General features: G+C 33.8%; 2 protein-coding genes across 3 annotated transcripts; one reads left to right on the top strand and one right to left on the bottom strand.

Moving 5' to 3' along the window:
- Positions 1–192: 192 nt before the first annotated feature.
- Positions 193–5,348, bottom strand: LOC114421490 (aspartate carbamoyltransferase 2, chloroplastic-like). The gene is made up of 6 exons (XM_028387427.1): positions 5,201–5,348; positions 3,872–4,411; positions 3,650–3,789; positions 1,173–1,346; positions 598–834; positions 193–513 (listed from the first exon to the last, which is right to left on the bottom strand). Exons 2-6 carry the CDS (start codon positions 4,407–4,409, stop codon positions 406–408), a joined length of 1,197 nt encoding a protein of 398 aa, XP_028243228.1. The 5' UTR covers positions 4,410–4,411; positions 5,201–5,348; the 3' UTR covers positions 193–405.
- Positions 5,349–9,247: 3,899 nt separating this feature from the next.
- Positions 9,248–13,106, top strand: LOC114421488 (WD-40 repeat-containing protein MSI1). 2 transcript variants are annotated; one of them, XM_028387424.1, is made up of 7 exons: positions 9,248–9,360; positions 9,571–9,630; positions 10,208–11,018; positions 11,103–11,255; positions 11,871–11,995; positions 12,086–12,181; positions 12,595–13,106. In XM_028387424.1, the coding sequence occupies exons 3-7, from the start codon at positions 10,347–10,349 to the stop codon at positions 12,824–12,826; spliced, it is 1,278 nt and encodes a 425-aa protein (XP_028243225.1). In that variant the 5' UTR covers positions 9,248–9,360; positions 9,571–9,630; positions 10,208–10,346; the 3' UTR covers positions 12,827–13,106. The 2 variants fall into 2 exon arrangements, with proteins under 2 accessions (XP_028243225.1, XP_028243226.1); XM_028387425.1 differs by having other exon boundaries at positions 9,263–9,281.
- The last annotated feature ends 858 nt before the right edge of the window (positions 13,107–13,964 follow it).

Raw genomic sequence — 13,964 nt, 5'->3', positions numbered from 1 at the left:
TAAATATTCATTCATTACAACTATTGTGTATTTAAAAAATAATACTAATAGACAATTCAATTCATTTTTTTTAATCCTCTCACTGTCACCAACTAGTGTCATATTGTAGTTTCTAAGTAAATCTTAAACCATAATAATGAACAATAATTCTCTCTTTTTTTGTAAAAAATAAAAAGAATAACTATTTTCATCTATGTAAGGCAGAGTTGAATTAATTAGTAAGTTGAAGACAATCTTTTATAAGATTAGAGAGTGCAATAAAAAACAAAAAGAGAAAATTTAAAAGAGAGGAAAGGGAAACCAAAAGCAAAAAGAAGTTTTGATGTTCAGCATGAAAAGACAAAGAAAAGCAAAAGAAGTTTTGATGTGCAGCATCTTCCATACGTTTTGAAGATGAATGCAGTTCTACCACCCAACAAGCAAGAGTTTCAAAAGTGCCATCCGAATATATAGACCATATTTGGCTTGTCTAAAGTAAGCTGCCCTTGGATCAGCATCAACTTCCAAGGTGATCTGCATGAAATCAAGAAACAATTATGTAAATCAATTGTATAAACTCATTGCTTATGCTCACAACATTTGATATAGCATGCTTACTTCATCAAGTCTTGGAAGAGGGTGCATAACCACAGCATGTCTCTGCATCACATTGAGAATACCCTGATTCACAATGTACTTGCCTCTAGCCTTTTCATAAAGGTCAATTTTTTCTCCAAATCTTTCTTTTTGAATACGAGTTTGATAAACCACATCACACTCTGAGGCCACTTCTACTAAATCAGCACATTCTTCCCATTCCACTCCCTTTGATGTCAAATAGTCTTTTATATCATCCTATAAATGTAAATATCAGTAATGAGAGATGAAGGTTGTGCCTTGTAGCAATACAAATTGTAAGGCTAGAAATAGAAATATATCTAGACTTATATGCCCAAATACGTTGTGATTTTTCACCTCGTCCTATTTCAACGGCTTCTCGGAATGAAAATAGGAAGGTGGAAAGCGGAGAGATGAAATATGGAAATGTATTTAGACTTATATGATATTCAAATGCATTGTCATTTTATCTCTATTTTCTACCTACCAATTTTCTTGTCGTACCGAGCACAGTCCTAATTCTTAAACACATCATCTTGTCATGATGAGTCAAAATCAGAATGTTCAACAATTACCTTCATTTTTACCACATCAGGAGAAACAAAATAAATCTTCACATCCTTGAACTTAGCAAGCAAGTATGCCAATGAACGAACAGTCCTGCCATTAGCAAGGTCTCCCACAAGCCCAACTTTTATGTCGTCAATCTTTCCAATCTCTCTTTGAATTGTATAGACATCTAAAAGTGCCTGAGTAGAGTTTGAAAAAAGTAGTAAAGCTTTGAACTCAACATATTACAGTAGCTGATAAATTATAGACTCTGTCACAAAATAATACAAGACCTTGAATCTGCCTCTACACGTCTTTTCTAGCTTTACAAAGATAACAAGAAAAATATATATAAAAAAATGAACACTGAATCTGTACAAACATGGACAAAAGGTAATTAAAAACACTTAGACGAAAAGTCTATAAATTCACGATAGTTCTAAAGTCTAAACTCTAAAGTTAAGATTGACCAGGCTAGCAATTCAGTCCTCTATATATTAAAAGTAGGGCACATGACACTCACCTCATACTTAGGGCCATGTCTAGAATTTTTTAGGCCTTAGACAAATTTTGTATTTGAAATTTTTTTAATTAAAATTTAATAATTAAGAAATTTAAACATGTCATTCAATAGGAATTCATTTAACCAATATCTTTGCAATATAGTTTATCTCAAGTTAATTTTAAAAAAATTATTTTCTTTCGAAAATAGCAACAATTATTAGTATTATTAATAATATTATGTAAACATTACATGCATGTAAAATGAATTAATTTTAAAGATATAATTTAATATTTCTAATAAAATATTAATTGATTTTTTTGTTAGTACTTCTTTGATTATATTTATTTCACGAAACAATTTAAGACAACTAATGTCAAATTCATGTTTACTAAAACTTTCAAGATTAATATAATATTTCTTTTAATTCATTCTCTTTTAAAATTCTCGATCAACTATTATAAACTAAGAGCTTGAGGGGGCCTAATAGGCCATTGCCTTAGCCATGACTCTGCTCATACTATGACACTAAGCCTCAGTTTTCCATCAACATTACATCCCACCCCAATTAACCAAGTTTTTTTTATAGGCACCTCAATTGACTAAGTTGACTAATAGCACCCATAATTATGTTAATGAGAAAATTCCCTTTATCTCGGATTTTATAATAATTAACACAAACATTTGACCAAGCTCAAACAATCATAGGGAGATGATAAAATGTGACTGGAGGAAGCATTCTTTGCTGTCCCTTTGCAGTTGAATAGTTTATTAAAGGGGATGGGATGGGAGCAAAATACCAAGCATGGCAGAAACAAAAATATGTTCTATGTATTAGAAATGGACTGGGCTTAACTCGGCCTCAAAAACTAACTCAAGGGAGAAGGATGTTCCATGTTCAATTTCTTGACAATTGATTCATATGCAGATGGGGAGTGTATTCAGGGAGTGTGTTCTGGTGTATATGGAGTGCAGTTTTATAGGATGTACTGATGCTAGGAGGGTGGGCTTTCTTGGGATAATAAGGTTGTGTCAGCAAAACATCGGAGTATGCATCACAGGTCTTATGTTTGGGACTATATGGAGCAACAACAATACCATTGTCAGCATATAGTTAAACAACAACACGCAAAGACTGTGCTAGTACTGATGGGTGATAGTGGCTGTCATCAAAGAAGCTGGAGTGTGCTAATATGCAAAGGCTTATTAGTATCTATATGGTCAGTCTTATACTATTGGCAGTGTTATTATGACAGAACTTTCTGTGGCAGAGAGCAGGCTGGAGCGTATCAATTTGGGGGCATTTTCATGTGCTGAATAGCTTGGTTAGCAGGGTCCATCAAAGTCCACTTGTGGTTTTTAGTTTGCAACTTTGCAGGTGTAGGCAGTGTGAATAAGCATTCTTATAGTTGGGAATTTTGTTTTGTAATCGACTATGGATTAGGATTTAGGAGGTGTGTCAAGGGGTGTCTATCCTGCAGTATGTTGGAGGATTAATTATGGGTTCTGGTCTTTGTACTTTTGGTAGTTAGGTGCAGGGCACATCTTGTGCTGCTGTCCTTGCTACTCTGATTCAATAAAATTTTGTTTTGCCTTTCAAATAAAAAAAAAAAAGAATGCAAAAACACAGACAAAGACTAATTGCGGTTTCACTTGTACAACCTTGACTCGGAGTCTCACACTAATTTTTGAAGGTAAATCATTCTGAAAGAACCGATCACACACCTCCAATAACTTTTTGGCAACATTTATTTAAAACAGAAGAACAAAAGGCATCCTAAATAGAAGTGAAAGTATAATGGACTAGCAATTAGATGGATAACCCAAATCAGTATCATCTAGCAGAATAATCTATCCTATCCGATCTATTTGACATTCTCTCTGGAAAAAAACTGTTTTCCCCTAGAAACTCTCATGAAGTTGCCAAAAACAAAAAAAAAGTGATTATCCCCATCTCCCCAAACTTTGGTTGCAACAGAATCCATCATGGCTGTTTCATACCTGAGTTGGATGTTGTCCAGGACCATCCCCTGCATTGATTATTGGAATGTCAGCTATAGCTGCAGCTCTTCTGGCAGCACCACTTTCAAAATGTCGCATCACAATTATATCAGAGTAACCCTCAATTGTTCTGATTGTATCTGCAGTCAAACCATGATGAGAACCTTTTAGGAGAAAAAAAAAATCCACAGCAAACTGGAAAAGGAGTTAAAGGGAATTCACCTTCAAGTGTCTCTCCTTTAGCCGCAGACGAAAATTCTCTCGCATTTTCAGTAGTTAAAACCTCTCCGCCTAGTCTTCTCATGGCAGACTCAAATGAAAGTCTAGTTCTAGTAGAAGGCTCATAAAATAGGGTGGCCATAAGAAAACCCTTTAAAATCTGGCTACCAGGAGAATCCTTTTCAACGTTCTCCATATTCCGTGCAACTTCAAAAATGGCACTGAGAATATCTCTATCAAACTGTTGAGCTTCTATAATATCATCAAATTGAAATTTCTGCCCCACCGAAAAGGAAGGTGCAGGCTCAATTTTCAAAGCGCGGCAATGCAATGCATCTCTTCGATCCGTTTGTTCCCATTTTGATGACATATTCATACTTAAAGATCTTGAATTAGGACAGCATACTGGTTTTAAATAATTAGGTTCTATATAGGAGATTTTGCTATGACAGCATACAAAATTTTGGGGACACTTTGATGTCTTTGGAGCAAACATCTCCATATGCATTGAAGAGGAGAAAAGAGAAGAAGAAGCTGCCATTGCTGATAAAACCAAACATAGATAAGCAAAAACCAGTTATCAGCCCATGACATAAACTATACCATCACCAACCCACACAAGTCCCATCCATAACACAATTATTCATACTCCATTCCAAATCTGTTGTCTTTTAAGGGTTCTGAACATAGATTAAGAAATCATTCATTGATATCTAATTATCTATAGTTCTAGAGTGGAAGGGAGTAGTAGACTATTTTAGGCACCCCACACTCCAGCTTGTAAGATTCTCCTAAAACCTGAAACTTGTTTTGAAAACTATCAATCGTTGTGTCCAAAAAGAAAAAAACTAATCACCAAAAATCAGTCGTGACAAAATTTAAAGATTCCTTACGATTATTTGAGGCACCCCATATGGTTGATTACAAAATTCTCCCAAATAAAAAGAAAATTGAAAACAAAACCAATTTTGAAAAGCATAGTGTCCAAAAACAGGATCTTTTAACAACTATACCGGAGTTCAAACACAAATAACTAATATGGGAATGAATAACCAACGAGAATCCAATACACCTTTGAACAACCAACACGAACACGTGATCAAGCATTCAGACTTGTGTATAAGAAAGAATGGGTATAAGAATTCTACATGGAAGAAGAACCATAATCACTGAACGCAAAGCATAGATCCATGAAACACACAGAAACAAGTCTTCAGCAAACACCCACTTCCAAAAAATTCAAAATCTACAAAACATAGAGAAGAAAAACAGAGAGCAGAAAAAGCATGAAAAAACAAAGAAATTGCGCCAAAAAAACAGAGAGCAGTATACCTGTGTGTTCAGTGGCAGTGCAGTTAGTTCAGAAAAACTATAGCTGGTGAAGAGATAAACATCTTCTCAAAAGGAAGAAGATCAAAGGAGCTTTTAAAGCTTCTTTTTTAGGCAGGGAATAACCGACACAAGTGAAAAGAACGGAGTGTCGATGTGACTGTCTTCTATTCCAACAAATAAAAAAATAATATTTATTTAATAAATGTTTTAGACTGTTTCATTGTTTTTAAAATTACAATGACAAAAATACAGATGTATGTCCGTTGATAAAGTAATTTAAGATTTAAATCTTAATCAAACTTATAATATGAAATAACTGTGTTAAAAGTGCATATTCACTTTTCACTTATTCTATCTCAAAATATTTACATATTGGTCATTTCCTTTCCATCTCCTAGTGTATTGACTAGTTGCCTTCTTTATCACTCACAAGTCACATCACATCAACCTAATAAATACTATTAACGAGTTATAACTAAACCCACCAAAAAGGTTTATTAAAATTTATTTTACTTTTATTTTATTTTACTTTATGTTGAAGTAGGTTTTAGTGAAAATATAGATGCTTAGTCTTTGTAGATAAAATTGATTTTATCTTCAAATTTTGATTTTACAAAATAATATGGAGAGTTTTTTGGGTTTAAGTTAATTTTTTTTATCAAATTTTAAAGTAAATTTGTTAACAGATAACAATATTTAAATATAAATTATTCCACTTTAAAATTAATTTTAATCAAAATCATTTTTGTAATATCAATTTTATTAGAAAAATTAGTATGTGTTTAGATGTTAGTTGTGAGCACAAAAATTGTTTTTATTCTCAAACTTTATTTGTGCATTGAAATTCAGAATTGTGTGGTAAAGATACTTTCTCAACTTCTATCCAAATATATCCTTAAATATTTCCATTTCCCATAATTTCTGCAAGGTTACTTCAAATCTAAAAAACAAACTATACATGGTGAGGGTGCATTTTTTTTTTTTTACTATCTCAGTTGAACAAAGCTAAAAATTAAAGCTTTTTGTAAAATGTAGTTCCATCTTTACTTGTTGCATTCTCGTTGTGCCTGATGAATACAAATACAATCACCGGCATAAGGCGTGTGAGTCCAAGGTAGCTGTTGTGATGGTTGCAGGGGCGAGATGAATATTTTGCCAGCAGTAACTCTCTGCAAGCAACAACTTTATGAAAGAAAGGGGAATGAATATTTTCATTTGCTCTTTCCTTTTTTTTTTTTTATAAATTCATTTGCTCTTTCCTCAATCGTAATATTAATGAACTTGTTTCAAATATTAGATTTATATAATACCCTTTTTGTAAAATGTTGGAAGGATTGAAAACTAGATTTTAGAAGTTTTATAACCTACAATAAAATGTAGGATTGTGTATTCTGTGTAGTACACAATTGTTGGATTTATGTACCCTATAAGGCGCCTTTTTGTTTACGGTATGTGTCCACCATTTTAAGGTTAAAAATTAAAATTATTGAAAATGAAAATGCCTCTTATATTAACACCGAGAGCCTTATTTGCCTCCTTAAACGTAGTATTTGTTTTGGGCGAAAAATCAAAATTAATTCTTTATTGAGAGTAATTTATTTCATTTGTGAGGGAAAGAGTTACCTCAAATTTGGTTTTGTGATAAAAGGAAAAAAATCAATTATGAGATAGAGAGTGTGTTTGATTGATTATGAAATATTAAAGACTATGGATTGGTCACTTAATGGATAAATATCGATAATTTATTCGAAATAATATTAATAATTATTTAGATAAAAAAACTAGAATTAAATATCCACTATAAAAAAATATTCTTTTTGTCCAATGCTAAATTTTTATTATCTTTTCTAACTATGCATAATGTGAATTCTAGCATATGTTTGGGGTGAATTATTTTTAAAAATATTTTTTTAAAAGTCAGTAAGAATGGATTTTTAAAAATGAGTTAAAAAAAAGTATTCACTTTTATATTATAATTGTAATAATAATAATAATTATAAAGTATTGTCCTTCCTCAATGGCATTCTCAATATTTCCTTTTCTCTCCTTGATATATGCATTTTGCCGACTACTCTTGCAATTGATCAAAAGTTTTCTTTCTTAAGTATATCAAATTATCATCCTTTTATCTTTATATGTATACATTTGATCTCCTTAATCATTTATTTCTTTCAATCTATATGCCGCAACATTAGTTTAAATCCTCTTGTCTTGTCTTACTATTAGATTATGACATCACTTCTACTATTCATCCGACACCTCCCATTATATTCTTTCGAATGTAAATTTATATTCCAAAATAGATTTTTTAAAATATAATGAGGTGCAGAATACAATAACGAGGGTGCAGGATACAATAGCCTTAGGTCTCTGGCACTATTTAGGTTGGGACGAGTACATATGGAACTGGGCTGATATCTGGCCCAAGATGGACCCAATATATGTAGGTCCAAAGACGTGTAATAGCTAAATAAGGACGATGAGGACGGCGAGGAAGAGGCGGCTGAAGACGCGGGGGATGGCGGAGAAGGCGAAGAGGAACTGGATGAGGAGGTTTAGGATGGGTCGTTGAAAGGGGACTGCAGCTGGGAAATTAGGGGGTGCGTGAAGAGGGTGAGGGTAATGAGGTAAAATGTCTTCGGGGATGGTGAGGAATTGAAGCTCCTCTGGGGTATCTTTTCTTTTGTTTTCAAATCTATATTACACTAAAAATTAAATGAAGGATAACAGATGGTGATTCTTGACTCTTACTGTTAATTTATTCATTCTCCTTCTTCTTCTTCTTCTTGTCTAAGTATATTTTAATTTAATCCAATGCTTCTTCTTGTGTGAGATGCTACTAGTAGTACAATGCTCAACCCAATCCTTTATCTTACCAGTTTTTTCATTCAATGGACTGTTAGAGTGAGTTTATTTGGATAAAGTAATTTAATTAGGTAATATATTTTTTTACAAGAAAATTAATTTTTTTATTAAAAATAACTGTTTAGATATTTTAGTAAAAGAAATTTAAAATTTTAGAATTTAAAAACGAATTTTAATTAGTTAAAAAAAATAAAATTTTAAATTCCATCTGAGTTTATTGGCTATTTAACTATAAAGAAACTTTATTTATTTTTGAAAAAATAGGATGTGTGCAAACAGATTTTTAGTGAAAATCCAAACACACTAGACTGTTTAACTACTTTTTAAATTATCTACTAATCTGTTTGAAATTCTCATATCAGTTAATTGGTTATTTAATTATAAAGAAACTTTATTTATTTATTCTTTATCAAATTAGTTTATTTTAGGTAAAAGCATAACATGTTGCCCTTATTTCACCTAGTGTGCATAATAAAATGATCTAATTTATTTATGTTAAAATTTTATTTATTTCTTATTAAAAAAGACTACTTCAAACATTGAACTTGTCTTTATTTATTAAAAAAACATTTATTTTTTTATATTTATTCTCTACTAAATAAGTTTATTTTAGAAAATTAAGCAATATGTGTATCTTTATATATAAAAAATCATTCCAACTCCTTTAAAGTTAGCCACTCATTTTAGATGGTAAAATAAATAATTTTAGTCATTAAAAAAAAAATATCACTGTGTTTCTAGCATTTTTCTTTTTCATAAACATAGGAGATTACTTACGGGGCACTTGCTCACTTTAGAGGAGCAAAGTCTAAAAAGAATACAAATCAAACATATTCATTCATCTTGAATTATTATTTATTCACTTCCTTTATAATATTAATATTAAAATTATATAAATCACGATTTTAAATAATAATTATTGATAAAAAAACATGTTTGATATTTTAAATTCCAATTATTTTTTAAGCATGTCTATTTCAAGGAATTAAAGTCATAGTATTTAATTATAAACATTAAAATAGTGATATTAAAATCACTGGGAAGAGGCGCGAAACCGACAACGCGGTACAGGCCTGGATTTGGGCCGGCCTGAGAATTGGACCCAGCCCAGATAAAATGACTTTTTACAATTTTAATTTATTACATATCGTCTTAGTTACTGGTCCCACTACTAAAGTGAGCGAGAGAGGAGAGGCGCGCACTTGTTTTCAATATCGTAAGTGTACATTTCATCTTAGTTAGGGTTCAATTCTCAATCTTGGTCTTTGCAGTTCCTAGTTCCTACTACCGTGACCGTGAGTCTCTCTTCCCAATTTCCCGTTCCCGAGTATCTTCTTCTACTACTCGCTAACGGGAAATTCAACGGACTTGTGTTTGCGAATCGCCTTTTAATATCTCATTTCTCTCTCCATTCACACTCTCTCTTCTGTTACGCTTTTTTTGCTTTCAATTTTATTTTGCTCTAACCTAACCGCGCTTTTTTCTTCTTCTTCCCGTTTTCCCAGTTAATTCTCGGGTTTCTTCTGAGCGAGCAGAAGGATTTCAGCATCGGAGACCGAATCGTTGTGAGTTTTAATTTTAATTCTTCAGTTGAAAATCCTGTTGTTAGGAATCAGAATCACATTGAGTACCTCGTTGAATGAACTGATTTCGTGACCTGGTTTAGGTGTGCGATCTAGTGTTCTGTCTTTAACTCTGCTTTCTATATACATTTTATGTTATGTAGGATGCATGCAAATGATTATGCGCTTCTCATGTACTGAATTGTCCGCAACATTGCTTCATATTTGATGTTCTTTTTCGCATTTACTTTAGTTTTTCCCTCATCATCTAAACCTGTTAGCTTATATTGGATGATGATGATGATGCCAATGCTGAAAAACAATGGGATTGAACGTGAAAGGTTTGATAGGGGCAGGCTGACTTCCTAAACATGTTGGAAATGAAAGGATTTGTAGTTAATCAGTTACTAAATATGTATATTTATTTTTAATGTCTCCTGAAGTATATAAATTATATTGTTGGGATCCAACTGCAAGTATGGGACTCCAATGTGGTGTAGGGGAAAGGATTCATCAGTGTCTTTACTGCATATGAATTTACGGTGCTAACTGAGCTTTATTTCTGTTTGATGTATTGCAGCGGGTGAGGGGAGTAAATAAACAGAGTGAACCAACTCAAGCCCCCAAGTAGAACTGATAATTAGTTGCAATTTTAAAAGATTGTGATTGTTGGGATTGCAGAGAGAAGGGTGGTTAGTGTTAGAATAGGCTGAGTGTGGATGGGGAAAGAGGAGGAAGAGATGAGGGGTGAGATTGAGGAACGACTGATTAATGAAGAGTACAAGATATGGAAGAAGAACAGTCCTTTCTTGTATGATCTGGTCATTACGCATGCCCTCGAGTGGCCTTCCCTCACTGTGGAGTGGCTTCCTGACCGCCATGAACCACCTGGCAAAGACTACTCCCTCCAGAAGGTCATCTTGGGCACCCACACTTCTGAAAATGAGCCCAATTACCTCATGCTGGCGCAGGTCCAACTCCCTCTTGATGATGCTGAGAATGATGCCCGCCACTATGATGATGACCGCCCTGACATTGGTGGCTTTGGCTGTGCCAATGGCAAGGTCCAGATCATCCAGCAGATCAACCATGAGGGTGAGGTTAACAGGGCTCGCTACATGCCCCAGAACCCCTTCATCATTGCCACCAAGACCGTTAGTGCTGAGGTTTATGTCTTCGATTATAGCAAGCATCCCTCTAAGCCCCCTCTTGATGGTGCCTGTAACCCTGATTTAAGGCTTAGGGGTCATAACACTGAAGGCTATGGTTTGTCCTGGAGTAAGTTCAAGCAGGGCCACTTGCTTAGCGGTTCTGATGATGCTCAGATTTGCTTGTGGGATATTAATGGCACTCCCAAGAATAAGAGCCTAGAGGCAATGCAGATTTTTAAGGTTTGTAACTGCATCTCTTGCTGTTTTCTGGTTAGGTTGATCAGTGAATGTAATCTGTGGAAGATGCTTTTTTTTTGGGGCTAGGTACATGAAGGTGTCGTGGAAGATGTGGCTTGGCATTTGAGGCATGAGTACTTGTTTGGCTCTGTTGGCGATGATCAATACTTACTTATATGGGACCTTCGAACGCCCGCTGCCAGCAAGCCTGTCCAATCTGTTGTTGCTCATCAAAGTGAGGTGCGTTGTTAATGCAATGAATTGGTAAATCTTTGTTGAAATGAGTATAACCTGTGGAGGAGTAACTTGCCTGTTTATGATCTGCACATGTTTGATACCAAACAAACTTCACAGAGGGAATTGGAGTTACCAGTTTATATTTGGTCGTATCACCATTTACTTTTGTTTGAAATCTACAAATTCATGAGAAAGTTTGGCCTGTCTCAGTAATCACACATTAAATCTTAAGGGCATCACTGGTTCAACATTGGTGACATATTGAAATGAAAGACTTAACTATGGGCGATGATAGAAAATTCATGAATTTCTAACTGTGGCTAAGATTAAAGAACTGGTCATTACTCATCTCCAGTTGTATGTTGATACTATTTTACTTCTATGGCTTTTCATTTTTTGTTTGCTCAGAGACCTTTTTAGCTTACCCAAATTTTCAGTCCAGCCCAGTCTGTCTGCTCTTGTAATGTTCTCCATTATGCTTTAGTTGCTTCTATCTTTTTAACTCTGGTATGTTCACCATATTTTGGTGGGTTTTCAATGTCTTAAAAATGCTAATACTCTTCTACTCAATGTCCCACTGATAAAAGCTTTTTTTTTTCCTCTTGGATATCTTGTCAGGTTAACTGCTTGGCTTTCAATCCCTTTAACGAATGGGTTGTTGCTACTGGTTCTACAGATAAAACTGTGAAGTTGTTTGATCTGCGGAAGATCAATACTCCACTGCACATCTTTGATTCTCACAAGTAACGTTCTCTTCAGATTTTCTATAATTGCTCTATTTGTACTTATATTTAGCAGTTATTTATCTGGATTGCTGTTCTTGGGTCCAACAGGGAGGAGGTTTTCCAGGTTGGCTGGAATCCAAAGAATGAGACTATCTTGGCTTCTTGTTGTCTGGGTAGGAGACTCATGGTGTGGGATCTTAGCAGGTATTTGCTTAATAAAAGCATTATCATCTCTGATGTTTTTAGTGGATTTATTACTATTTGTTGTCCTGAAATTTGTCATGGTGGTTAGTGTTAAAAATTCATCTGTTAAATTTTTTATCCATTTGGGTGAATTGGGGTCATTATGCCGCTTGAATAATAGCTCCCTCTTTCCAGCAAATTAATTGGATAACAATTTCTCAGAGTCTGAACCCTTGGACTTAGTTTTAGTACGGTTTTATTAGATACCAGGCCAGCTTTAACATGTAGCTCAAATGTTTCAGCTGCGGAATGTTAAATGACTATTTGGTGAAAATGAATTATTAAAAAATACCAATAGTTAAATCATATCATAATAAATCATAGATATTCCAAATGTTTGCCTTAATAAAAAGGTTCACTCATTTGTTGTGCAGGATTGATGAAGAGCAGTCACCAGAAGATGCCGAAGATGGTCCACCAGAATTGCTCTTTATTCATGGAGGTCATACAAGCAAAATATCTGACTTTTCCTGGAATCCATGTGAAGATTGGGTTGTTGCTAGTGTCGCCGAAGACAACATACTTCAAATATGGCAGATGGCAGAGAACATATACCACGACGAAGATGATCTGCCAGAAGAGTCAACGAAGGCAGCGGCATCCTAATGTAATTGACGGACATGATAATTAGTGTAGTGTTGAATACAGGTTCAGTGTTGTGGACTCGGGGAGCTTTTTCCATATTTAAATTCGTGCTGCTACTTCGTTTTGCACCTTAGTTGTAGCTGTGTTTTGTGAGGTATGAACTATGATTGCCTTCAACAGTAGCATGCTGAACAACCGAGACCTAGGTGTATCTTTCGATGGTAAAGGTTTCCCTTTTATCATGACTGATTGTTATTGTTCATAATCCATCGTAGTTACAGCTGTGCATTGTCCCAAAAAAGTCTTTATTCCACTTTAATCTATATTTTGTAAATGTCATTCATTTTAGTTTTTTTTAAGAGGAAACAGTGGCGAAAAATAATAATATATTAAGAGAATGATTTTTTTTTTTAACTCAAGAAGTTAAATGAAGCTTTTGCGAAGTCAAATTAAAATTATAAAGATTTATAATTTTCGCTATTAAAGTTTTTTTCCCCTTTTGTAATTGCAACTTGCAAATAGTTGGTCTGAGCTTCTGTTTTTTGTAAGACACTCAGATCCCTGCTTATCCATAGTCAAATCAAGTCAAAATCTTTCAAGCGTATAGATTTCCTATTCATAAACCCTGAACTTGAAAGTTTATTTCAATTATTTGGATGCATCAAATTATCAATCAATTTGTAAATACTAAATAAAACTTCTAATTGAATAGAGTCAGCAATTAGGCAACTTCGGCGGTCTCGCCACATATATCACATCGAATGATCGAAGACGTAAACGTCAGTGATTGACCAGGGTTTATGACGGGGCAAAAGGTATGAGCTGATAAAATGTCATTCACTTTTTTTTTTAAAGTCATTTTTACTATTTTTTTACATGCATAATTTGTCTATAACACTCGTTGTGTTTAATAACTTTTCAAATAATAACCAATAAAATTCGTCCACACTCAAAAGACCTTGATTTAATTGTCACGATGAACACAAATTTATAAACTTTTGTTTTCTCCATTTTAATCTTGTGCTTATTTTTCATTATAACTTTAGTTGGTCAATCTTCATGATTTTATTAAAAGAATCTAATGTATCTTAGTTCTTTATCATTGGATTCCTGATCATTTGTTTTATGGCTATGAAAAGAATCTCTTTAGCGACACATG

This window comes from Glycine soja, chromosome 8 (assembly GCF_004193775.1).
Source record: "Glycine soja cultivar W05 chromosome 8, ASM419377v2, whole genome shotgun sequence".
Taxonomy (NCBI): domain Eukaryota; kingdom Viridiplantae; phylum Streptophyta; class Magnoliopsida; order Fabales; family Fabaceae; genus Glycine; species Glycine soja.
The sequence above is the reverse complement of the archived record's forward strand: the minus strand, read 5'-3'. Positions and strand labels throughout refer to the sequence as shown.

Bases quoted from the DNA above. Each gene is read 5' to 3' on its own strand.
- LOC114421490 (XM_028387427.1), bottom strand. From the start codon at position 4,409: ATGGCAGCTTCTTCTTCTCTTTTCTCCTCTTCAATGCATATGGAGATG. The intron at 1,347-3,649 runs GTATGAAACAGC...AACTCTACTCAG, and splicing joins CTGGACAACATCCAACTCAG to GCACTTTTAGATGTCTATAC. The intron at 835-1,172 runs GTAATTGTTGAA...TTACATTTATAG, and splicing joins CTGATGTGGTAAAAATGAAG to GATGATATAAAAGACTATTT.
- LOC114421488 (XM_028387424.1), top strand. From the start codon at position 10,347: ATGGGGAAAGAGGAGGAAGAGATGAGGGGTGAGATTGAGGAACGACTG. The intron at 11,996-12,085 runs GTAACGTTCTCT...TGGGTCCAACAG, and splicing joins CACATCTTTGATTCTCACAA to GGAGGAGGTTTTCCAGGTTG. The intron at 12,182-12,594 runs GTATTTGCTTAA...TTTGTTGTGCAG, and splicing joins ATGGTGTGGGATCTTAGCAG to GATTGATGAAGAGCAGTCAC.